Source organism: Genypterus blacodes, unplaced genomic scaffold (assembly GCF_046128005.1).
Source record: "Genypterus blacodes isolate CSIRO-AG114 ecotype Tasmania unplaced genomic scaffold, CSIRO-AGI_Gbla_v1 ptg000438l_1, whole genome shotgun sequence".
Classification (NCBI taxonomy): Eukaryota; Metazoa; Chordata; class Actinopteri; order Ophidiiformes; family Ophidiidae; genus Genypterus; species Genypterus blacodes.
This window is the reverse complement of record NW_027467208.1, coordinates 2,650,001-2,674,895: the sequence shown is the minus strand read 5'-3', so window position 1 is coordinate 2,674,895 and position 24,895 is coordinate 2,650,001. Positions and strand designations below refer to the sequence as shown.

At 47.3% G+C, this 24,895-nt stretch overlaps 3 protein-coding genes across 3 annotated transcripts in view; all 3 read right to left on the bottom strand.

Moving 5' to 3' along the window:
• elmo1 (engulfment and cell motility 1 (ced-12 homolog, C. elegans)) overlaps positions 1 to 2,510 on the bottom strand; it is a 62,723-nt gene extending 60,213 nt beyond the window's left edge. Inside the window, exon 1 of the mRNA XM_076139304.1 lies at positions 2,279 to 2,510. The gene's annotated coding sequence lies outside the window, so the exon portion shown is untranslated. The remainder of the gene's footprint in view (positions 1 to 2,278) is intronic.
• Positions 2,511 to 5,797: 3,287 nt separating this feature from the next.
• Positions 5,798 to 9,556, bottom strand: rp9 (RP9 pre-mRNA splicing factor). The gene is made up of 6 exons (XM_076139656.1): positions 9,270 to 9,556; positions 8,723 to 8,753; positions 8,512 to 8,641; positions 7,572 to 7,663; positions 6,735 to 6,796; positions 5,798 to 6,043 (listed from the first exon to the last, which is right to left on the bottom strand). The coding sequence occupies exons 1-6, from the start codon at positions 9,413 to 9,415 to the stop codon at positions 5,839 to 5,841; spliced, it is 666 nt and encodes a 221-aa protein (XP_075995771.1). The 5' UTR covers positions 9,416 to 9,556; the 3' UTR covers positions 5,798 to 5,838.
• Positions 9,557 to 10,307: 751 nt separating this feature from the next.
• On the bottom strand, positions 10,308 to 24,308 carry rmp24 (ribonuclease MRP subunit p24). Its single transcript, XM_076139642.1, has 5 exons — positions 23,991 to 24,308; positions 19,963 to 19,985; positions 19,183 to 19,403; positions 11,761 to 11,954; positions 10,308 to 11,503 (listed from the first exon to the last, which is right to left on the bottom strand). Exons 1-5 carry the CDS (start codon positions 24,083 to 24,085, stop codon positions 11,356 to 11,358), a joined length of 681 nt encoding a protein of 226 aa, XP_075995757.1. The 5' UTR covers positions 24,086 to 24,308; the 3' UTR covers positions 10,308 to 11,355.
• Between the last annotated feature and the right edge of the window lie 587 nt (positions 24,309 to 24,895).

Sequence of the window (24,895 nt, the reverse complement as noted above, 5' to 3'; positions counted from 1 at the left end):
TGGAGGAGAAAACAATTTGCATACCTCGCTTGCCCTCAGGGGGAGAAGGGGAGGGGGAGGGAGAGGGAGAGGGGTGCTGAGTTGCAAGCAAACGAGGCGAAGGTGCAAAAGAGGGTGATGGGGAGAGAAGCTGAAAGAGGAAGAGCAGTAAGAATGAGCCAATGAGAGCGAGATAACAAGCTGCGGGGGGGGGGGGGGGGCTCATAAATTGGCACGGTCGCACTTCGGGGGGGTGACGACAAAAAAGAAAAAAAAAAAGGAGGAGGAGAAGAGAACTGGCCGCTCTTCATCGTCGCTCTGCTGCTTAATCTGATTTCCCGGATTATGTTGCAGTATTTATAACCCAAAAGACCCCAGCAAGCCAGTTTAATTCAATTCCACCTCTTTAAACTTGTGGCTACGTTCTCGCTTGCCGCTTCGCCGTCCGTGTTCCAGACTGCGGCGATGCAGGGGAACAAGCAAGCTAACAAGAACTAGAAGAAGAAGAGGGGGAAGAGGAAGGAGAAGAAGAAGTTTGCTGAGTCAAACAAAACCAGCTTCTGCATGTACGTGCATTCCTGACTTACGGGTCCCTGGGGTGTCTGCTACAGTGGATTATAATGCAAACAGGCAGACGACTGGTGAAGGCAGTAAACACGCCGAGCCACTTCATGTGTGACGGGTTAGCGTGACGGCACGGTGGCGTTAATGGCGTGTTCCTAAAGCATCAAAGCTACACTGGAATTCCTGGAGTGTTCGTCCTGTGCCAGACCGGCGTCTCAAACCAAAGACTGAGCGTTTCAGAGGAACATCAATCTGCAGCCCACTAACGACCGCAGTCACACACAACTCAGCTCGGGCCAAAACCTCACGATGAAGCGGCGGATTTAATCGCTTGGTCGCTTGACAAACCCGAGAGGAACTCGGCTCTCGCTTTAAATCGTCCTCGACACCCTAATGGACAACTGAGAGGAGGGAGAGCCAGGAGACAACGGCCAACTGTCGACTTCAGAGGGACTTGCAGGGACGGAAGACGCTCCTTGCTTAGTGGGAAAGTGTCCCGACAGGCCAGAGGGGTGAAGAAGACGACGAAGACATGTGACCCACACCTAACGTGGGGAAGACAGCTAAGACACGCTGGCACCTCCTGTTACAAGCTGCTGAGTGATGGAGGAGGGAATGTGGACGAGCGGGTCCCAAAGTGGGGACAACACTTGAGGGTTCACATACCATGTCTCATAACATGAACGAGACCTCAGGAGAGACAGATTCAGAGACAGATTCCCTCTCCTGTCCTGTCCAGGTGTGCCATAGGACGGAGACAGATTACAGAGACGAAATGAGATGAGATGAAACTACAAAGGGACATGTTCGTAAATAAAGGCTGAGGCCCAAACTGACAGTGTGCAGGCCAATGTTGAGTCTCTGAGCGTTTCAAGGAGACAAATCCATCACTGGGGTCAACAACATGAAAGCTTCCAAGTGACCCTGACAATCGTACCAAGTTACAACCCAAAGTCATGGATCGGCACATCGATTCTATGAGGTCATTCCGCATCGTGTTCCCTCTCCTCACTGGTGACTGAACTCTCCTAGAAGCATGCAGGGTGATGACAGCACAATTAGCTTTGTTTTCCATGCAGGACTAAAACGCACCACAGGCTGCCAGGGGCTGTGTGCCGATCACACAGGCCGCGGAGGGGCCAGCTTGCCCGGGCTGGGGGTCCACCGAGCACCGTTAACAGCTCTTTAATTAGCAAGACAAGAGAGAGGGTCCATAAACGCACCACTTTCTATCTACTCGACGAAGAGAGAGAGAGAAAGAGAGAGAGAGAGAGAGAGAGAGAGAGAGAGAGAGAGAGAGACAGACAGAGACAGAGACAGAGAGAGAGAGAGACACACACACACACACCCGCAACTTCACTGCAGCTCCACGCGCACTTGTTTCTCTCCCTCTCTCCCCCCCCCCCCGAATAAAACACAGTAGAATAAATTTTTACAAGCGATTTTGATTCGCAACTGCAGAACGAAACAACAACAACAATAACGACGCTTTGATAAACGGAACAAAACGTCAACAGAGAGAGAGGGGGAAACGTAAAGTGGCGAGACAGACGGACAGACAGGCAGGCAGGAGAAAAGACGAGACAAAAAAAGAGGGACAGACAGGGAGACGGAGACAGTCTTATCTCGCCTGCTGCGTGTTCACGGACGAACCCAACCGCACCGCCGGTTCAGAACCAAGAACCGGGTGGATTCTTGCAAGGAAACAACAAACAGGGAGGGGGGATTCACTAACCTGCCGAGCGCGCGGACACTACTACTTCTCCTTCTTCTTTGGCTGCTCTTCTGCTTCTTCCTCTTCCTCCGCCGCCGAGTCGACTTGGCGTGTGTGTGTCTCTCTCTCCGTGAGTGTGTGTCGCTCACTCTAGCTGGTGTTCCCTCCGTGCCTGTGCTCCGCCGTGGAGTGGAGATAGCGCCGCTGCTGCTGCTGCTGCTGATGTTTCCACTTCCTCCTCTTCTTCTTCTGCCGTCTGCTGGCCGCTCCGGTGAGGACGCGGTGAGGACGCGCGCGGGAGCGAGCGAGCGAGCGAGCGAGCGGCGACATTTACACATAAAGTCACGTCGCCTTCTACTGTGAAAGTGGGAACATTAATCCTCATCTTTCACTGTAAACAACAGTGAAATAAGGCCAAACGCTACATTTCCTCCAATTAGAAATGTTAAGCGGTATCGGCGCCCCCACTGTGTTAGACTGGAATTATAAAATAAAACACTAAAAGCTGAAAATTAGAACGTAAACACTTCTGTGGTTTAGCAGATTAACCACTGAGATGTTTATATACAAATTGTTATGTTTAATTCAGGTGAGAAATAGATTAGCTGTCATGTTTGAGTTATTTTTTCAGCCTCTGAAATGTCAAAACACGCCTGTCACGTGTCTCATTGCGTCTAATAACTTGTAACTTTATCCAAAACTACAAATATCAAATTTACAATGAGATAAAAGGGAGTTAAGCCGCAAATCTTCCAACTGAAGAACCTGGAACCAACAAATGTTTGGTATTTGACGCCAAATCATGAAATCAGTTCACCCGTTTGACTTTAATAAGGTAATAAGTTTGTTATTGAATTTTATGGTGTGAATATAAAAGTTTTTGGCTCTCAAACGCGCTGTTAGGTTTATTGTTGCCTGTCCTTAAAAATCGATCATTGTTAGCCGCTGCAATCAATAACAGGCCTTCCCTCTGACTGGACACGCGGATCCACACAGGTGTAACTAATAACCACCTCCAGCGGCTTATTGGCGCCTCTGAATGGAACAGATCCATCACGAGTGTTATTAGTTCCACTTGTGTGACGGAGAGCGAGGTGTGTGATTCACTGAGCAACACAGAAAGAAGCATGTTTACAAGACAGGACACAGATATAATATTAAATCACATAAAGGTGGACCGGACAGGAAGTCTCTGATTAGGTCAAATAAATCTAAAGCATAGATTTAGCCGTCTAATCCGTAATATGTGTGTATGTGGTTTTAATAATTCATGGTTATTGAACACTCCCTGGCCTCTGCACGATACACACAACTGATGGCCAAATGGAGCCGTGACCTTTCTGGTGTTGCGTCATATCAGGAGGTGCTTTGATGGAGGACAGAATCATGGAACAGTAGAGACGTGTCTGCAGCACCGAGCCACACGGGGCCAACTCACTCTGTCAGCCATTGATTTCATATTGTTTGATATTAAACCAGGATAGTGTGTGTGTGTGTGTGCGTGTGCGTGGTGGTCCTGCAGATGATCCTGATGCCGCTGAGCAGGAGCAGCAGGAGGAGGAGGATTAACGCAGGAGCCTTTTCCTTCCTTTCTTCCTTCCTGCTACATAATCTTGGAGAGAGACCATAGACACACAGGGAGTAATCAGATCACTAATGATGTCATCCATTTTGTTTGGGCTTGAAACCAACATTTGTTGCCTTTTACCTGGTTGCGCAACTCTCCCCCCGCGGCTTTAGACACGTCCTGTTTCGTAATCAACCCTTCGACCCCATCAGCTCATCTGGAGGAGGCTTTATCTTCTCTTCTTCTGCAACACGTGAGCGTCATTCAGCGGTGAAGATTTCATCATGAAGCGGCGGTTTCTTCCTCACAAAGTCCAGCCCAGGATGAGGACCTGGTGCGACCTGTCCCTCGTCCAGGAAGACAGAGTGTTTCAATAAGAGCGTCTCCACCGGCCAAACCCCCGCCACCCTGAGAGAATCTCATCTGAGAGATTCATTGTGCTGTTCTGAGAAAAAGAAGAAGAGGAGGAGGAGGAAGGAGAAGGAGAAGAAGAGGACAGAGCGATTCAAGGAAGCTGATTTATCTCTAAGAGGCCCCGGAACACGGATGGACAGAGTCGCCAAGGCAAGCAGACGAGGAGGAGAGGAGGAGAGGAAGCTCATATTCACCAACCTGAAACTGTCACTGCTTGATGGAATCATTATGTCTCTCTCTCTCACACATTCACACACACATTCACTCACTCGCTTCCTACAGTTTGTGCAATGGAATCTAAATGGAAATCTAAGTCTTGCTTGTTCCCTGTAGGTCTCTTTAATTGCTCCTCTATCAGGGACATTAGGAGGAGGGAGTGTTTCTCTTTCCATGTCCACAGGGAAGGAAGGAGATACGCACCATCAGAGAGCTTCAATATCAGTGTGTTTGTTTGCTTTAAGGTACAGGGTAGAGTGGGTATTGCACCGCTGACAATTAGCTTCATTACATCACACGTAGAGTTTGCTGGGAGCAGTTTGATGAGTTCTTCACCTTTGTGCTTTGAAGGTTTTGGGAATGGAAGAAACTGTTATTTCCTTTATTTTAAGGTCACCACTACAGGACTGTGCTGTAATGGGTTGGTGTGTGTGTGTGTGTGTGTGTGTGTGTGTGTGTGTGTGTGTGTGTGTGTGTGTGTGTGTGTGTGTGTGTGTGTGTGTGTGTGTGTGTGTGTGTGTGTGTGTGTGTGTGTGTGTGTGTGTGTGTGTGTGATGAGATAAAAGCAACACCTCTGCAGGACGCCATGTTCCTGCAGAGGTGTTGCGTTTAGGGAACGTCAGGAGCGTTAAAAGTGACAAACCTCTTTACTCGGCGACCTTGAGTTGAGGTAAACATGGAGAGAAGAGCAGCGTTCTTACTCTCTGACTGAAGCATCACACACACACACATTCTTTCCTCTTCATCCTCGGGGGTTTTTCTAATAAGCATATTCCAACCTCAGACCGTTCCACACATCTACGCTCTGTACAGACAGGAGCATTCAAACATTCTGGGTTTGTGCTGGAAAACAAATTCTATCTGTTTTCCATCTTTAATTTGGACACACACACACACACACACACACACACACATCTCCATGTTTCACCCAAGTCTACAATCAAAGTGTATGATGCCAGCAGAGCAGCAGCGATGAAGAGTGTGGTGGAAACTCAGATCTCTTAATGACACACTATGTTTGCTGACATGCCATCTGAAGTTTAAAGTCTCAACTCCTCTCGTGTTGCCTCTTGATTCAATAACATGCAGCTGATGCCTTCTCGCTCGCATACACACACACACACGCAAGTGCACGTTAACACACTTGCTTTAGCAGCTCCTCCATGCACACAGGATGCAACGCAGAGTTCTGGCCCCGGTCACGTGACCAGTCCAGTAAGCAGATGTGTGATTTAAGAGTCTCCACCTCAGACGTACTTCTTGCTTTACACACTGTTCTGCTGTGTACTCTGTAAGTACTCCTGCTCCTCTACCAGTCACAGTCTGGTTGTGCTGCATGTGTGTACACACACACACACACACACACACAGCCAGCTCCAAACGCTCAGTCAGACTCTGAGCCGTCGCCGCTTTTGGAGGACTTGTGCTTTCGCTTCCCTTTTTTCTTCTTCTTCTCTTTCTTCTTTTTTTCCTTCCGCTTTTTGCCCTTCTTTCGGTGGCGGTCAGATGAGGAGGAGGAAGAGGAGGAACTGTCTGAGTTGGAGGAGGAGGAGGTGGTGTCCTGGAGCAGCTGCTGCAGCTGCTGGATCCTGGAACAAGAGAGGAGGAGGGATTATAAACAGGTAGAAGTGAGATGAAGTGAAGCGGTGATGGAAAGCAGCTGAAGTGTTCTTGAGCAAGACAAAGTCAGCCTTAGTTACATCTCTCCAGTCAGTAAACCTGCACACAGGCTCATCACTGCCTCCAGGTGGACGGGTGAGGTGTAGCAGGCAGCGAGGGGTTTGCTAGAGCCGCGCAACACTGATCTACTACAGCAAACACACAGGGATCATGTAGACAAAAGCCCAAAAGGTATCACAAGAAACCGGCAATGTCTGAACATGCGCTCAATGCTGAGGTGCAGAAACTCTATTTGGGGTCAAAGGTCGTCCTTCTTTGCAGCATATGAGATGTCTGGAAGAGGTAGGACGGAAGGAGATACCAAAGCTAATGTGGCAGAAGCTCACACACACACACACACACACAAACACACACACAGCGAGGGGATTCATGAGCAAACCTCCAACTCAGACATCCTGGTGTCAAACACAATTTGCTCCAAAGCGATGCAGGGAAGCAGCGGCCATGAGAGGAATTTCCAGGTCAGGTGCCTCAGAGTGCAGACGCTGCTTCATCTCCACTCAGCCACACTTTCACCCTCTGCCACGTTCCGGATTCGGGAAAATCCCAACAAAGTGTTTCAACAAACAAACAAACAAACAAACAAAGAACTGAACGAACCTCATTTCCTTTTCGTTCCTCTTGTCCTCCCGGATGAGGTCGTACATCGGATCTTCATGGGCCTAAAAGAGCAGAGGACAAACATCGTCAACAGCAATTTGATCAAATTTGACCCCCTAAGATGTGTGAGAGCAGTAAAACACCTTCAATAACATTCCTTCACCCGGAACGTCGATCCAATATGCAGCAAAATAAAACTATTTCCAAATGTAATATTGTTGCACAGTTACCACAAATCCGTTCACACCCGGGCTGCTCGGGCTGAAATATGACCCAAATGTGCTGAAATGCATTGGGAGCTGCTGCTAGTTTCTCCCAAGGGGTGTAAAACAACAAACACACACCTCCCCGATCCTGTTATCGACGAGCGATCAGATGTTTACAGAATGCGAAACAGATTGGCTCCCTCGTTCATGCAGTGACAAGCACTGAAGGGTTAACAAAGGAGACAAACAGCATTCCTATAATAATATTGCTAAGCTTAAGGAAATGATTCCGGCTCAACACGTTCCAAAAATTGCGCCGCTTTGTTTTTGGCTGCGTTGGCATTTTTTTGTTCTTTTTACAAACACAGTAGTGACAAAACCAGGCTATGAAAATATGACACGGTTGCATTTATGGTAATCTCTGCAGGGGGGCGTGTGTGTGTGTGTGTGTGTGTGTGTGTGTGGGGGGCTTCTGCTGCTGCGGGGAGGCTTTTGTTCCATTACAGGCGAGCTGCTCGTCGACGCCTGCAGCCCACGTGTGGCCTCAGCGGGGATGCGAGCACAGATCCTGACCCGGTGAGACGGAAACTGCTCGCAACGTGATGACATCGCTCGTCTCTCTGAACCTCACCACTCTGAACTGCTCCAGCTTCTGGTTGCCTTTGATGAAGAAGGGACACTCCTTGTCTCCTGTCCGGTGACCGTAACGCTTGCATCTCCAGCCTGCAGCACAGGGAACACAAACAAACACACACATGTTATGCGTTTAGCAAAGTGGACCACTCACCTGCCTTCTTCCTACTTGTGTGCCGGCCCTGTGTGTGTGTGGGTGTGTGTGTTTCCCCTGGTCCCTGGCAGCATGAAAATGAGTGGGAAGAGTGGAATGAATGGACACTGGACACAATAGAGGTCTTTGTCCACCGAAGGAATTGGCGATGATCTCCACAGCTTTACTATTGATCTCTAACCTCTCATGTTGATCAACAAAGTGTTCAGTGTGAAGCTCTGTCATTGATCAACTCCCACCTGAGAGTTTAAGTTTTGTGCTCTGAAGATTACTGCTGCTCCCACTTATTAACTAATGTGTGTCAATGTATGTTTAAGACTTTCCCAGACCCATTTAACGTCACATTCTATTCACATTAAATCAGTCAATAGAAGGGGATTCAAACGCTTTAAAGCACTGTGCAGGTTTCTGTAAAGCTCTGTCCTTATTAAATGACATAAACACATATGCACAAAGGGGTTTCTTGTGTGTGTGTGTGTGTGTGTGTGTGTGTGTGTGTGTGGCTGGAGTGGAGCTCTGACTCCCTTCCCTCTCTGTAGGTGTGGGAAGGATTTTAAGAATTTGTGGAAAATCCAGTTTAAGATGCAGGAAGTTTAAGCCTCTGAGAACAAAACAACAGTGAGCGACCACACAGCATGTACGTATGTTTGTCAAGAAACTTAGGAGAACTTTCTGACCTGAAAAGGCACTAAAGGATGTGTTTTAAAGTTTAATAAAGTTCTTTACATCCACCTACTCTGCATGCAACCCTGAGCAGACGGGTGTGTGTTGTGTTGGTACTCACACTGCATCACCTTCACCTCCTTCCCCAGAGGCATCCACAGCCCCCTGGTGGGTGCGTGAGCCAGGAACTGCCTGGCATCTTCGTTTCCCGGTTCAGCGGGAATACAATCTTCCGGTTTGTCTTCGTGTTCCTGTAACGGCAATCAACAGTCACCACTAACAAACACTTATGGCATGGGCATCACATGCATTAGTCTTCCTCCTAATCTTACCTTTATGTATCCTGGTGGAGGTTTCTCATAGCTGCGGGAAGGAAAGACACTCAGATTGAAGAAAATATACATTTTGGGTGACACAAGTCATGTTTACATCTCATATATGTAGCAAAGGGGAACGATATGGCCGATATAACTATTATAAACTTAAACAGAATGGGACACAAATCGTCCTAAAGCTACATCACATTGGATCTTATCACTAAAAATACAAACTATCAGCAAGCTACAATTGTAGACGCGATGAAATTAGAATTTTCCACCGTATAAAGTGGTATAACACCCGTAGGGGACACTGTTGAGTCATTTTCAACACGACTTCTTGGCACAGGATGTGAAACTAAAGGAAACATGGATTATTGGTGACGATAAAATATGAAAATGTTCTTTAGAATATTTGGAATCATAGTTTGCAGCACCGAGTATGAGTTTTATCACTTCTTTTTAGTTATGTGCCGATGATTTGCTGCACAGCGTTATCGTAATCGTTATCGGTTTATGCACAGGCTGTCATGTTTAAAAGAGAATTGTTGTTATAACTCACAATGTCTCGACATGTTTCAGTTTCTGAACCTCTTGGCTGAGTTTTTTCGATTGTGTTTGGAGTTTATCCAGATCCTGTTTGGAGACCTTGTGTCTCTTGTGCTCTCGTCTCTCCTCCTTCTCTCTTTTCCGCTTTTTGTCGGACATGACTCCGGTATGGACCCAAGGTGCCCTCGGGGAAACGCATTCACGTATAAATTTGACTAAGAAAGCTATTTTGTTCGTTATTTTGCTGTAAACGCAGCCACAAGCATGTTTTTGCTTCTGGGTTCTACAGCAGCTACACCGCTTCCGTCGAGGAGCCTTCAAAATAAAGCAGAATTATGGTAAATATAAGAATACTAAAACATTTTGAACAAATTTAGATCAAATGTATGAATACGAACTTTAGCCAGCCCGTAAGGCAAATATGTATTGAAGTATGTTCAATATTTCCAACTCCAGCTCACATTCTGACTCCCTATCCTATGTTCAGCTTTGTCGACAATAAACGTGCATTGAATCTAACTTTATCCAGACAGCTTTAGCAGCTGTGGCGCAAAGTACGGTAAGTAGAAAAAGCGATTTAATCAAACATAGGTTAACAACATACATATCGAAACTTCATTACCAGTTCATAGCATTGGTTTATATAATTTAATTTCACCTTAAGCGGTTTGAAAAACCCTTATTCTGAAATCCGAATGCCAATACCGGAAGTCTGTTTATGAAAATTCTCTCGCGTTCCAATACTTCCGGACAGGGTGCAGTCAGTGCACATTTCAAGTTCAGCGCCATCCACAGGACATAGGAGGTAATACGTGACTCTATAGATTTGACTTTCTGTACTATAAAATGAAAAGTGACGAATAAAACGGCTAATTATACAAAACACGTGAATGAAACGACGCATAGTTTCTTTAAAGTTTTCTATTTTTCACGCATAAATTGTTAAAATGCCAGAAGGGCAGGATAATGAAGTAAATAATATTAATAATTTATCACAACTGATCAAAACCACATTTGAGCTAATCTCATGAAGAAAAACATTCAGCACAGATTCACAGCCTGTAAATGTTTTATTTAAGAGAATCACGGTGGAGGCGGAATACAAATGTGAGGTATTTCAGGATTTTAACAATCACAGTATACATAGAACTGCTAATGGAACATCTTAAATAGGGCTGACCAGGCAGCACTAAATGCATATGCATTCACATTCCTGCTCTTTAACAGAATGGCAGACCTTCCAAAACATAAATGGCCAATGAAAACAATAAAAGAAGTCTCGTCATTAAGTCTTTCTGTTCAGTTTCTAGGCAGATTTGCCTATTAAATGTAAACAACCATTAAGTCACACATCATCTATCAGGATGTCTTGATGTCTGTATACACTTCCGAAAATACACCAAAGTGGTTGGACACATTGTACGCTGCACATTTACAAGCATTTACAAATGAGTCCCGTTTGGCCAGTGGCATCACACACAGATTTACACACACACAGCTCCTCAATGGAGGCCAGAAAAGTAAGAAATAAATTAAAATACAAAAGTTTCATCAAGTAGCAAGGATAACAAGGCGTTCTATTTATTACAAGAATGTGGATAGTAAATTTAGAAAAAAAACAAAATCTACAATTCTGGCAGTGGAGCAGGATATTGTGACGGTTTGGTTGTAACTCAGCTCGTCGGGCCATTCCACCACAGAGGCAAACGGTGCTTCCTGTGATGTTTGTGGCATCGATCAGACACTGAGAAACTCCATTTTGAGTAGCAAACCCCATTTTAGGAGTTAACGAGTACCGTGTTAAATTGGATTTTAAAACGCAATCTGCTCCAGCTGGCTCAGCAGAAGATGCAGTCGCAGTTAAACTAAGCAGCCCTGCACTCCCGGTTGTGACAGTCGAATTCCAGGAGTGCCATTCCAAACAGACCAGCAATAGTTATGTTGGTGGGCAAACTGTAACCCTTTCCCACGTCGGCTTGGAAACCAAAGTTAACCTCTTAAATTCCCCATCAGCCTCTGTGGTAAACAGTTAACAACCTGGGTCCAAACCCTTGTTTAAAAGAGGGTACACATAAACAAAAGCTGCATTTGGCCGATACTCAAAGCGAAGACAGGAAGTCCTTCAAGCCGCCCTTCTTCCTGCCCTGGCTGTCCTCGCGCATGAGTATCTTGCTGAGACGCTGGACGATCGAATGTTTCGGCTTGGACGTCGATGCCGCAGATCCTGGAGTGTTAGTGGAGGTGGACCTGGAGAGGAAGGAAGGAGAGAGGCGAGGAGGAGGACGGGGAGAGAGAGAAAGAAAGAAAGTGTGCTCTCACCAGGGAAATAATCTGTCACGTATAAATAGAAACATAATCATTTGAATACTGGCACGTCCTAGATGATCTGTCAGATATCTGTGACGCATAACTAATTCAGTAGATGACGATTCTTAGCCAAGGACATATTAACATCATCGAGCTCACACACACACACACACACACACACACACACAGTGACATACCTCGGTGTGTTAACAGGTGTCTTGTCTTTGCCGGCAGACTTGGGGGTGGCCGTGGTGGATCTGCTGGTGGCCTGAGGCGTCCTGTGTTTGCCGGCGCTCCCTGGCGTGCCGTGGGTCTTGGACAGGGCGGCGATGAACTCCCTGTTGGCTCCTTTGATTCTGGATGTCTTATTGCATGTGTGGCAGGTGGCCATCTGGGACAAGGAGATGAAGGGAACGCGCTCGTTAATATTGCATATCCTGCCTCTGTACTGCTCTTCGACGTGATGAGATTTTGTTGTGAAACATCGCAAAGCATCCCTGTAGACGTCTAGCAGCGCAATAGAAAGGGTGTAAATTCTGTCTTGTAATAACAACAACACACAGTCTGTACTTGTTCTGAAGCCATAAACAAAAGTTTAGGCGTTGGCTGTCATCAAGAACTTGATGAAGCCAAGTCTGAGCAGGGTCGTCTGGAATGAGACCTGGGAGACGCATTCGGGCCCCAAAGTCTTACATAAGTCATGTAGGTCTCCTGCCTTCAAACAGCCCAGGAACTAGTTGGGGACGACTCACGCAACAGCTGAGACGCTTCCCATTGGGCCCCGACGAGCAGCCACCAGATTGGTTTACCTTTAAATGTTTGCACCGATGTGGGGAAATAACCGGATCAGTCAAACAAGAGAGGAAGAGTTGCCTGTAGCCAATGAGAGGGCAGGGCAGAGGTGTCGCCGTGCAGTTTTGGCGACCTGGTGGGGTAAAGATTAACTGTGCAGGTCTGTGGGACGTTCTCCAACTTTCCACACTCTGACAGTTCCAGTTTAGCCTTCTGCCTCACACCACAAATACAAAAACAAACACACACACAAGCAAAAGCCAGGTGTAGAGTCCATACATGAGGCCTCGTCTGCTCGTCTGCTGTCCCACCACAAACTGCACGCAACCACAGACTGACCAGCTCAACCTACTGTGTGCATGCAGGCTGCACCAGAGAAATCAATCAACAATCAATAACAACTTGCTGAATCACAAATGCAGCCGATAGGACTTTACCAATGCATCAACAAACAACTTAACAAACTCATTAATGTAACTGGATGAAGATAGAAATGCAGCAGATATGGAAAGTTTGCCTGTGTGTGTGTGGGACGAACAAGCTCCAGCTCCATCTCAAGTCTTCTTCAGCGTTCAGCCTAAACTTTCTAGCAAACTTGCACAACAGCCAAACCGGTCAGAACAGCCCCGACGGTGTAAAGGTCAGCGAGCCTGAGCCGAGCTGCTGAGAGGAGATGGAAAACTCACCGACACGAATGTAGCCATGTTAGATTCTGACAGGTGTCTGCTGGGAGAGTTGGGTTTCCAATGCAGGTCCTCTCTCTCTCTCTTCTCTCTCTCTCTCTCTCTCTGTGTGTGTGTGTGTGTGAGGCGTCCTGTGTTGTGTTTACTACATACGTCTGCATGTTCAGCTTTATGCAGACCGGGCCCGGCAACTGACCCGCCCACTGTGGCACAGTGGAGGGGCGTGGCTTAGCAGGGGACTGACCAATGGTGCTGACCTCTGTGGGACGGGCCAGCACTTCAGTCGAACCCAAACATACCACACACACACACACACACACACACACACACACACACACACACACACACACACACACACACACACACACACACACACACACACACACACACACACACACACACACACACACACACGACTATAAACAACCACCGCAACAATGATGCGACAAATTCAGCCCAGCACGAACGTCAATATTATCCTGTGAGCTAAATGAAACAAATGGAGCTCTTCCTCTTCAGCATATAGTTACAGAAAGGGAGTTCTGACTTGGATACATTATTTAATATCATTTCCAAATATCGTTAAGTGTTATTTCCCAGTGTTATCATACTTTAGATCCTGTGTGTTTGTTTTGGAGCCATAAGCTTTGGGTAAATCCCTTCATTTCCTCCTGTAGCTCATCGAGGTGTCAGCTTATCTAAATCAAACACGCTCGTGCCAAGTAGACAAACGAAATCCCATTTGTTCCTCGGTCATAAATGGAGTGAACAACCTCCGTGTCTGAGTGGTCAGGAGTGTGTGTGTGTGTGTGTGTGTTTGTGGGGGCAATTAGGCGAGGCCAGATTTTGTTTTGAGCTTAAAGAACACACAGCGAATCCTCTGCCAAGAAAGAAGCACAACACGAGCAGAGACAGACGGGCTGCAGATGGATGTTTACAACTTCTACCTCCCTCACTGACCACTAGTGGCCCCACTCTCACACAGGACACTGTAGCAGGTGCTGGTAAGGGTGTGTAGGTGTGTATGTGCGCGATAAATGCAGCATATGGACGCACGTGAGCCGGCTTTGATTTCCTGCATCTTAGCTTGTTGGCATTGGCTGGCAGGCAGACGGACGTGCAGAGGCGGAGCGTCTTCACAACAACACGGATTGATGATATCACTGTCTGACATTCTATACATGCACAAACAAATACATTAGCGACGTCATCTTCCCTCTAAACTGAGTGTGTATTGAAACAGCTGAGGTGGAACGCTCATCTATCAACTAGTCAGCACTTTGGCTCCAGATGTGCATCCCACAGCCGGGCCTTTGCTGTATTGAAGCGTTTGCCTCGATCAGCGCCTTAAATCATCTCCATCATCAAGTCCATAATAATGCTTTTGTTTCCTCTCGCCTGGCCTTCTGCTTCTCATTGAGCTCCTGCCTCATAAACTCCACTCTTCAGCAGAACCAGGCACAGCAAACATCTCCCCTGTCCTGGCTGTTGCATGTTAGCTGTTGAAATCAGAGAGTTCGACACACTCACTCGCACACACACACGCACGTAAATCAATCCTGCAGATGGACACTTTGCCTTCTATTAATAGCCATTGTTCCATAAATACGGCCCGTTTCTCCCTTTCTGTCTGCTGCTGGAGGTCAGCTCGGGATGATGAACGCGACCTTGGCAGCGCTTGGCACCAGCGAGGAGAGGACAAGCGGAGGAAGGGAGGAAGAGAGAGAGAGAGAGAGAGAGAGAGAGAGAGAGAGAGAGAGAGAGAATGAAGCACAACATGGGCCTAAAATCTATATCTCTACTAACTCTGAGCTTTACCGTGTGTGTGTGTGTGTGTGTCTGTGTGTGTCTGTGTCTGTGTGTGTATGTGTGTATGTGTATGTGTGTGTGTGTGTGTGTGTGTGTGTGTGTGTGTGTGTGTGTGTGTGTGTCCTCACATTAACAGCAGGGATCAATACGATAAAAAGCCAAAGCTGAAGAGCAGATTTCAGATCAATAAGAGGCAAGCGGTGTAAACTTCCCTCCCTCTGTGTCTGATGGTGCAGGACAGGCGACCACATAAGTCACACCCGGGGAAATACCCAGAATGCTGAGCTGTTACACGCTCGCATTAAAGACAGATATACTTTTGTTTTTCCTCTCTCTGTCTTTGTTCATAGGTGGTAACCAAGGTAACAGTATTTTGCGAATAACCCCAGCAGCATTGGTTCTCAAAGCGTCTCTGGGCGGTCGTTTATGTGGACAGCGAGGCACTTTGCGACCTTTATCTGTATAAAGCGCCGCATGAATCGACTTTACTCGCTACTTTTACAGATGTGCCAGCCGGGCACATTAAGCGGTGACATCATATGCTAAGGGGACACAAAGGACATTTATAAACCAGTAAATCTGTCCTTAATCCTAAATCAATGAGTCTTAAATGATCATTCTAAGCAGGGAACATGAGAGTGAAGGGCTGCACTCACATGTTGTCCCTGCTCATTATGGGAGGAACGCCAGTGATGTGTTTGGGTGCCGATGGAGTCGCCGCCCTGTGCCAGCTTAGGGTCACAGCTTACAGGGGGGATCGCCGGGTTCTAAAGTAATACCAGTTGGGACTCTTAATTGAGTGGTGACGGATGCCGGTGATGTCGTGGAGCAGCGAGTTCAGCCTGCGTACGAGCGCAATCCGGGAAATGTGGAGGATGACTGGTCCGGCTTTTCTCCCCCTCACACAGAGGATGTGTTAGGGTTTAGGGTTTAGGCCCACGGAAACACTTGTGAGTTGTTTTGGAGTCTGTGTCTCACTTCCTATTTCTGATTGAGGCCCTCAAACCTTGCCAGACCCCCCCCCCCCCCCCGCACTGCTGCTCCTCTATATGTCTGTGTGTGTGCTTAAAATAATACCACAACACACAGATCCCTCCACACGTGAGGCACTGGCGAGTGTTTTCTGCCAACTCAAGGCCTCACGCCACTGTCACTTTTCAAACACATTCCCTCCATGCCTCTCTTCTTCCCGGCACGTTGCCTCTTAGCCGTCCTGTCACTCGCTTCTCAACCCCGAGGGCGGCGAAATCTACAGAGAGAGCGAGAGAGAGAGAGCGAAGAGAAGCCAAGGCCAGACATCGGCGTCTCCTGTTTCCCGTCATGCCTTCTGACGCACGCTCCCGTTCACATTACCCCCGTATAGAGCGAGACAGAGGGATGTGGTGGAGAGGAGGAGGTCAGATGAGATGACTTGAGGTAAAATAATGGAGGGGGGCTGAGTGAGAGGGAGAACAGCAGAGGACGAGATGATGGGCGGTCAGTGAGGTCAAGGAGAAGTGGAGAGATAAATGACTTTAGGGAGGATGGACTCGTACTTGAGGAAGGAAATGGCTCTCTGGGGAAAAGTGAAATATTTATCAGCCCGCTTCTGTTTGCCCGCAGTGATGTCACCTTCTGTCAGCTTCTGCTCCAAACACAGAACGACATCCAAACACACGCCTGCCTGCACACTGAACACTGAACACGGGGCGAAGACACTAACGCCACGCCGACTCTCCCCCGGTAAGTGAGACAAACGACGCCACGGCTCGACTTAGACGGCCGGCGGAAACTGAGGGAAAGAAGGGAGAACAGTGTGTGTGTGTGTGTGTGTGTGTGTGTGTGTGTGTGTGTGTGTGTGTGTGTGTGTGTGTGTGTGTGTGTGTGTGTGTGTGTGTGTGTGTGTTAACGTGACGAACGACTCCGCCGGGAGACATCGGTCTCACTGCAAGGAGGGAGGAGAGGAACAAAGGAGAGGAAGGCACCATCCCTCGCTCCATGTAGGGTCTCTGATGGGGTCTGCATGCTACAATGAGTGTCCATGTTAAAGAGGTTCTGCTCCATGCAAACAGATAGTGTACATGCATCTGACTGCCAGGGAGGAATCTGACACCCCCGAGTAAAAATACACGTATGTTAGTATGTACACGCCTGGTCACATGCGTCAGTATGATGCATGAACTTATGTAAAGTTCCTACATCAGAGACAAATCTATATTTATCGCAAATTGCGATAAAGTTGTGTCCGCAAACTTTTGTCATCTTTTCAGCTCTGTAAGACAACATTTCCAGGTGAATGTGTTATGTCTGAATCTGAACGCTTCCTGTGTGTGTGTGTGTGTGTGTGTGTGTGTGTGTGTGTGTGTGTGTGTGTGTGACGCGTGCATGTCGACAAACACAAACACTGCTCATCGTGGAACAACATGACTGGCCCACGGAAAAGACGACACACACACACACACACACACACACACACGCTAAGCGGATGTTTGATGTTTGTCTGCTCGTGGCTGATCTACTACAAACGCCTCCACACACACACACACACACACACACACACACACACACACACACACACACACACACACACACACACACACACACACACACACACACACACACACACACACACACACACACACACACACACACACACACACACAGGGTTGTTTTTGAGGCACGTTGGCGTCACGTGACTGACAGTAAGCAGAGCGCCGGCACATTACACAGTGTGTGTGTGCATGTGTGTGTGTGTGTGTGTACACAGTCTCAGCACTCGTTAAGACATAAAGCAATAAAGGTCTGAGCGGCGTCTCTCTGTTACTGTGAGTGGATTATGGAGCTCTGGCGAATTTTCGACTCGGCGGTCGGATGCCGCTTCTAAAAATACACAGCGGCGAGCATCACCGCCTGAACAGAGGAAAACAAGCCTCATGTCCTTGACTGTGATGTGTACACACACACACACACACACACACACACACACACACACACACACACACACACACACACACGGTTAGGGGTGTAACATACGGGGGGGGGGGGGGGTTATAATGAAAGGCAAACTCTTGATGCTTTCTTCTTTGTTGTTGTGCTGCGGTGATCGTGAGTGTGTGTGTGTGCCCCTCCCTCCCTCGTTATCTGCTGCCATCGTGCATTTCGAGGGTCTCACCTCTCCGTCACCCCCTCCCACTTCAGCCAACCTCCATCCTGGACACGACAGGCAGAAGAGTGACCTGGAAAACCGATGGTAAAAATACCTCGGGTGTGTTTTTTGGGGGGGTTCAGTTTACAGGGGGGGGGGGGGGGGGAACATGTGATGGACCAGCGTCCACATTCTCCCTCACTGACCCAAACGCTGTTGACAAATGAGGGAGAGCAGGCGTGCACGGTCACAACAAGGCTACTTTTCACTCACACACGCATACATAATCTGTGTGTGACTCAGTGTGATGTATGTGATACCAGTTACACGAGTCACACACATGTTTACAGGCGTACACATAGGGTTAACGCCATACACAGACTTGTTTATGAGGCGGTGGGATACTGGACTCTGCTCTATCAGATTGTTTCAACTTCCACAGAATCAATGTTGCTGCAGCTGCCTGTGAACTTTAAGAGCGCCGTTCTTCTTCTTGTTTTAGTTTTAAAGCCACATTAAGCAGCTCCAGCTTCACACAAAGCTGTTATCTGCTCCACTTTTATTTTGCTCATTATTTCTTGTAAGGTAAGTGAATTCATGCTGGAACAAAGCGCCGGTTTAAAGAGATAAGATAGAATAACAAGAAAATGGCTTTAGCTGCAATCCTTCCTGAATCATGACAGACGTTCTCTCTCTCTCTCACTCCGCTCTTACACTTCTTCCCCCCTGAGCTCCATCGCCGCCTTCCCCTTTGCCCTCGAGGTCAAATGGTTCGGGGGAAGAGGGTCAGGAGTGGAGAGAGAGACAGAGAGGGAGGGAGAGACATTAGTGCGTTTATCCTAATGAGGCCACAGCGACGAGTGGACAAGTGCAGCGCTGCAATGAACCCAAAGCTCCCTGGCTTCTCTTCCTCTTCTCCTCCTCCTCCTCCTCCCTCCCTTTCTTTTCTACTCCAAAATTGAGCCAATATCTTCTATCCTCTGGAGACGCCTCTTAAATATGGGCATGAGCAGGGGTCAGTGGTGTAATAAGGCTGTGCTGTCAGTCGCTCCCTGCAGGTCGACCACAGGCCTCAGCTAAATGTCAACTCAATAACACTGATTTTGCTCTGAGAGGACAATGATGCTGCATTGCAGTGTAACGAGCAGGTCCAGGGGTGTGTGTGTGTGTGTGTGTGTGTGTGTGTGTGTGTGTAGCTCTGTGTCTCTCACCAGTACTGAGGAGGACATTTGGAAGCGTTGCAGCAGCTTCCTCTGCATCAGGCTCAGCCGTTTGCCCCTGGCCCGTCTGTGCAGGACGCTCTGGATCCGAGCCGCCGGCCGCCGCTTCGGCCGCAAGCGGAAGCGGTGATTGTCGGCCTGCAGCCACTGATGACAGTAGGGACACGTGGAGGGGCTCAGGGACAGGCTGGAGGTTTCCACTCGCTTCAACCCTGAGGAGAAATTGAAAACATCCTCTTTCAGCACAACAGAGAGTTAATACTCAAATATTCCTTTTATATTGGGAATGTCATTTTCACAGGCACCTACAGATTTATGTGCTTTGTTTGTGCTCAACTTTACAATATTACTTCCTTCTATATGCTTAGCAGAGACAGAACCTCATATATTTTTCATTACTACACAACTTTTTGGCATTTCTCTGCATTTTCTCTCTTTGCTTGCTTTGCTTAGTTTCATAGCAGAGTGGAGACACAGACAGGGGATATGGAGATGCACAGAGGTGGAGACACATGTGACAAAGGTCCTTGTCCAGAAGCAAACCAGCATTGGCCTCGGATTCATCTTTATGTGTGTGTTTGTGTGTGTGTGTGTAATTGTCACCGCAGCTCCCAGCAGGCTTTGCTGCAGACCGCTGGCTGCCTCAGAGCTTTTAGCTGCAGGTAGGTTTATAGAGAGCTGTGTCAGCCTCTGTGCCCACACTCGGCTTTACACCGTCCAGACATGACAACAGAAAGGGACGACAAAGGACACAACAGTCTGTCAGCTCACCTTCATCGAACACGGGCTGCTGCCTGCGGGGGAAAAAAGAACCAGTCAGTCGTTTCAAATTGAAGATCATACGAGATGAGTTGAGAATAAGAACAGAACTCAATGAAAGCCTGATCTGTGTGTGACAGCTCCACCTCACTCATTAAGAAGAGCGTGTCTGCAGAGCTACACAACAAATCCACAACAGTTACAGGGTTTGATGAAATGTGAAGTGGAAAACAGCTGGAGAACAATCAGGCGACGCTCCGGCCTCACCTCAGCACTCACACTGTGTCCAGATGAGGTGGCGTCTAATTCTGGAGCGCTGACAGTGGGATGCTCTGGGCGAACAATTCAAACTGAGCTCACTAAAATTAGCCCCGGGCTTAGGGTGATGAAGGGAAAGTTCCTGTCTAACTGCACGTGTGGGGTGAAAGGGACGAGGACAGGCTACAGGCTACAGGTTACAGAGACTACTGGGGGGGTTACAGAGAATGCTGTCGGCTGTCTGTCTGTCTCTCTCTCTGTCTTTCCGTCTGTCTCTCTCTCTGTCTTTCCGTCTGTCTCTCTCTCTGTCTTTCCGTCTGTCTCTCTCTCTCTCTGCTTGCTTTCTCAGTCATCACCTGATAGCACAGGATGACGCTTGATGCTCTTGTCTGTGTGTGTGTGTGACTTCTTAAACACCTTTCATCTCTCCTCCCGCTCACTCTGAGTCACTGTCACTCTGCATTAATCCCCCCCACTGCTGCCGCCGCCGCCGCAACCGGAATTGAGAATCACTGGCTGGAATCATTACAGATGCCCTGTCTGAAAACGCTGGAAATTAAAATGGAGGATCTGCGTGAGGCCGACACGGTGGACTGTGACTCAGAGCCTCAGAGCTGGTTAAACTCCTTTGAAGGGTCTTTGCTTCATCTTTGGCCGTGTCAGTACAAACGGCAGCAACAGACCGACCGAACCCGGTTGACCTAGCCCCCCCTTTTTCATCGCACAAACAAACTAATCCTTCAGAAATCTGCTTTTGGAGCAGAAGCCCCGAGTCGACCACAGAAGGGCCGACTAGAAATGAAGATCATGTGGAATTTTGTTTTCCCGGCAGCCCCCTCCCCGATGAGCCAAACCCCCTAAAAGTCGCCGCACCACAAACATCTCCCCCGCCGCACTAATCTTATTAACATACTTGTCATGCATCTCCTTTTAAGTGCACACTTAGCTGTGGTGATAAACAGCCCAGATACCAGGAGCCCCCGTGCACAGACTGCTGACAACTGGGGGAGCTGCTATCGCCACCGAGCCCTTGAAGATGAGCGATGGCGGTGGCGGTGGCGGTGGAGGGGAGGGTGGGTGTGTGTGTGTGTGTGTATGGGGGGGATATTATCTATAACAATATAATTAAAAACAGAAGTGCTGGCTGAGGCAAAGTGCACCGAATGAAAAGCATCATGGGGGATTTTATTGCTGCCATCAGAGAGTCCCGGGTTTGAGCGCCGCCCTGGCCCGTTTACCCCTGAGACGCTGCCGCCAACGCTAATAACTCAGAGGGTCGGATCATTAACCGATTAGTCGATCGATAAAAGGTTAATAGACTGCAGCTCATGAAGTAAAGACCCCGACACATGTACACTTTCTTAGAAGAGAGAATCTGTTACGCTTCTCTGTGCGAGTGTCGGTGTTCAATTATGGACAAAGAAAACAGAATATAATAGGAGAAGGTGTCAGTGAATGCAGCATGTGTGCTGGGTGAGGCGGGTCAGTGAACGCACCTCCGGGCTGTGCTTACATCACTTTTCATCACTTCAGGAAATTCTGAAAGTCCGTTGTTAGGCTGCCTGCCAAGAAATCTGTGTTTACTCTGCAGCTCATGAATAACAGCTTTTATTGCTGCAGTGTAACATCAGCTCACGGACATGTTGTACCAGTCAGTCAGCAGAATCAGGCTGAAGATCCGGGACACACGGCTCTGATAAAGAGCTTACAGGAAAAGGAGCTTCGCTGGTCTGACGGCACGAGACAATAAGCTGACATCACCGCACACATAAGGACAAATATACACCAAACACACACACACACACACACACACACACACACACACACACACACACACACACACACACACAGATGCAGCCACGTGGGGTCTTGGAAGCCTTGAAAGAGTTAATGTAATAACTTTTCATCCACTTCAACTGCTAATGCTGCTGGAGGAGAGGAGTATTTATGAAAACGCTGCTTTTAAATCAAGGCCGGCTTGAATTCGTCCTCCAGACCAACAATTACTCCTTATCGGCTCGAAATATGTCTCAACAACCCCGAGCATTGGCAAACGGACCTCCTGCATGGTGTGACCCTGATCCACCGCCCACACAAACGGTCATCGTCACCCAAACAGAAGGCGAAGACAGTGGCAGGAGGCAGAAACACGATCTTTGGGGCGAATATGTGTAGTAGTGTGCATGAGTAACGACGACACGCACCCACGGAGCAAACACTCCAGTGACGCATGGCCAAAACCATAACAGAAGAACGCCAAGACGCTGGAAACTCCCAGTGGACCACAGGGAGACAGTTGTGGTTCATTAGGACTGAAAACATCACTGAGACGCTGTGTCGTTGGTCATATGTGCAGGAATGTGGCTGCATGCTGACAAAAACATTTCCCCCCCCCCAAGATTTATTGAAAGAGCGTGTGTGTGTGAGATCTGCACTTTCCTTTGTGTGTGATCATTTTGGCAGTGGATCTACTTCATGCAGTCATAAAGTCAATTAGCGCGTGCGGCTTGGAGTGGACTTCTGGCAGCGGCTGATGAATGTGTCTTCACTGCTAGGCTATGAAATCAGCTGTTATTTGGATGAATTGAAGCTAGAAGACCCTGCAGTCCAGCGGGCAGGTTGCCAGGGTTCGTGGCCAGTAACCCCCATGTTTAAATCCCTCTTTGGCCTGCTGGACAGCTGGTCGCCGTGACACGAAATCAAAACATTCCACATAATCACGGCTCACCACAGCCCAGGAATCTGCAGAACAGATCAACGTAAGTGGGCAGTGGGCTCTCCTACATTCAGAAAACCACCATAACTGGGGGGGGGGTTTGCTATGAAAACCTCTGTTTTTGTTTCCATTCATGATTCTCCCACAAATTTCCTGGCGCAGGTGAGAGGGAAAACAAACCAGAGGATATGGGGATGTGGCGAGGAGCCAAGTCAAACACCAGCCACATGCAGACGCCACACTGTTAGAGGTTTGCGAAGATATACCATAATAAAGAACATCCAAGAGCACATATGAGCCTCTCTCCCATGCAAACACACACGGGCTTAGGAGGATCTTCCTGAATTTGTATTGGGCTTTCATTTTCCACAAATTAACAAGCAAATCACCACTGTGAGACACTTCAGCGGAATACAATCTCATCAATTCCTATTTCAGCTAAAGCAGCAACACAGAAGAACTGAACTGTGAAGAATGAAGCAAATGATGAATTAGCATTAATTACCACTGCACTTCATTCTACTGGAGATTAAACATTTAACAATGGGAGGCTAATTAGACAAAGACAGTTGTCTCAGTTTTCTGTGCGGGTTCTTTTAACATCCACGCACAGTCAATCTGGGTGAGACACTGGGTACAGTTTATTTGAGAAAAATCTGCTTTAATCACCACTAACACAACAAGACATTAGAAAACAACCAGACTCCTCTAGAGGTTCACTCACTGTCACAGGCTGTCGATTACAACACTAGCAACCGAGGATTAAACACAACCTGAGGCAAGCAGGCATGAAAAGAAGATTGTAAAGAAGAAAATAAATTATATATACTACAGAAATAATTAAACTTCGCTCTGTGAAGACCACAAAACAATAATGGACTACAAAATGTAAATTACGCAGTGATATAATCTATTCCGCATAGTAAAGGAAAGGAAAGAAACATGGAAGCTGCAAACATTGGTCGAGCTGCACCATCTAGTGTCCACACCTTGCAATTACAACAACACTGCTCAGCGACTAAAAGTAAAATGGCTGGAGAAGAGAGTTGTAAAGAGAGTTCCTTACAGGAGGAACCGTGACAACTCCGGGCATCTGTCTTTGTACAGCAGAGACGCGTTCAACAGGAACTTGGCTGATATTTCCGCAGAGGAAGTCTCCATTTTCAGAAGAAGGTCAGTGTGCGACGCGTGAAATCCGGATCCGCGCTAACGCCTCTCACACGCGTTACAATCACCGCAAATGTCGCGTTTAGGGTCCCAGTTGTGTTTAACTCGATTCTTAAGGTTTAGACTTCCATAAAAGTGTAAACTATGTTCTTACATCGTCGCTATACAAGCAAAGTTTTCGCCCAGTTTGCTGCGCGGCGCTGAAACTCATGCGGGTCGCGAGATTATGACGTTTCAGATGCATTGTGGGAAATGGAGTTAATCAGACGCACGCTTCTTTTTTTTCCACTGAAATACTTATGTTTCATGTTTCCTAAACAGTCATAAAATATAAAGAATACATTTATATTAAAAATCTGTGGTCTGATCCATGTAGCCGGAGAGATATTAGGGGATTTATTTATTCATTTATTCATTTATTCATTTATTCATTCATTCATTCATTCATTCATTCATTCATTCATTCATTCATTTATTTATTTATTTATTTATTTATAAATCTGTGATTTTGAAGTCTGTCCTTTTTGAGTTCTGTGCTTTCTGATATCTTGAATTCATTGTGTTTTTACTTAAACAACAACAGCAACAAATTCAGCAATACTAATTGAACTTATGAAATTGGTCTCACAAAGCCTTATTTTAGGTTTAGATTACTCAAAACCTCAGTGCTCTAACTTATGACAGCATTCTTGCCATTTCAAAAATAAAATAGGAAATTATTCAAACATTCAGCACGTAACTGTATTAAATTTACACTATTCGACATGTAAAGTAGCTTATCATCGTGTTTTAAATCCCACTGGA

Bases quoted from the DNA above. Each gene is read 5' to 3' on its own strand.
- rmp24 (XM_076139642.1), bottom strand. From the start codon at position 24,085: ATGGAGACTTCCTCTGCGGAAATATCAGCCAAGTTCCTGTTGAACGCG. The intron at 19,986-23,990 runs GTAAGGAACTCT...TTTCCCCCGCAG, and splicing joins GAGTTGTCACGGTTCCTCCT to GCAGCAGCCCGTGTTCGATG. The intron at 11,504-11,760 runs GTATGTCACTGT...CTTCCTCTCCAG, and splicing joins ACACCTGTTAACACACCGAG to GTCCACCTCCACTAACACTC.
- rp9 (XM_076139656.1), bottom strand. From the start codon at position 9,415: ATGTCCGACAAAAAGCGGAAAAGAGAGAAGGAGGAGAGACGAGAGCAC. The intron at 8,754-9,269 runs GTGAGTTATAAC...TCCTTCCCGCAG, and splicing joins CTGAAACATGTCGAGACATT to CTATGAGAAACCTCCACCAG. The intron at 6,797-7,571 runs GTGAGGTTCAGA...CTGCTCTTTTAG, and splicing joins AGCTGGAGCAGTTCAGAGTG to GCCCATGAAGATCCGATGTA.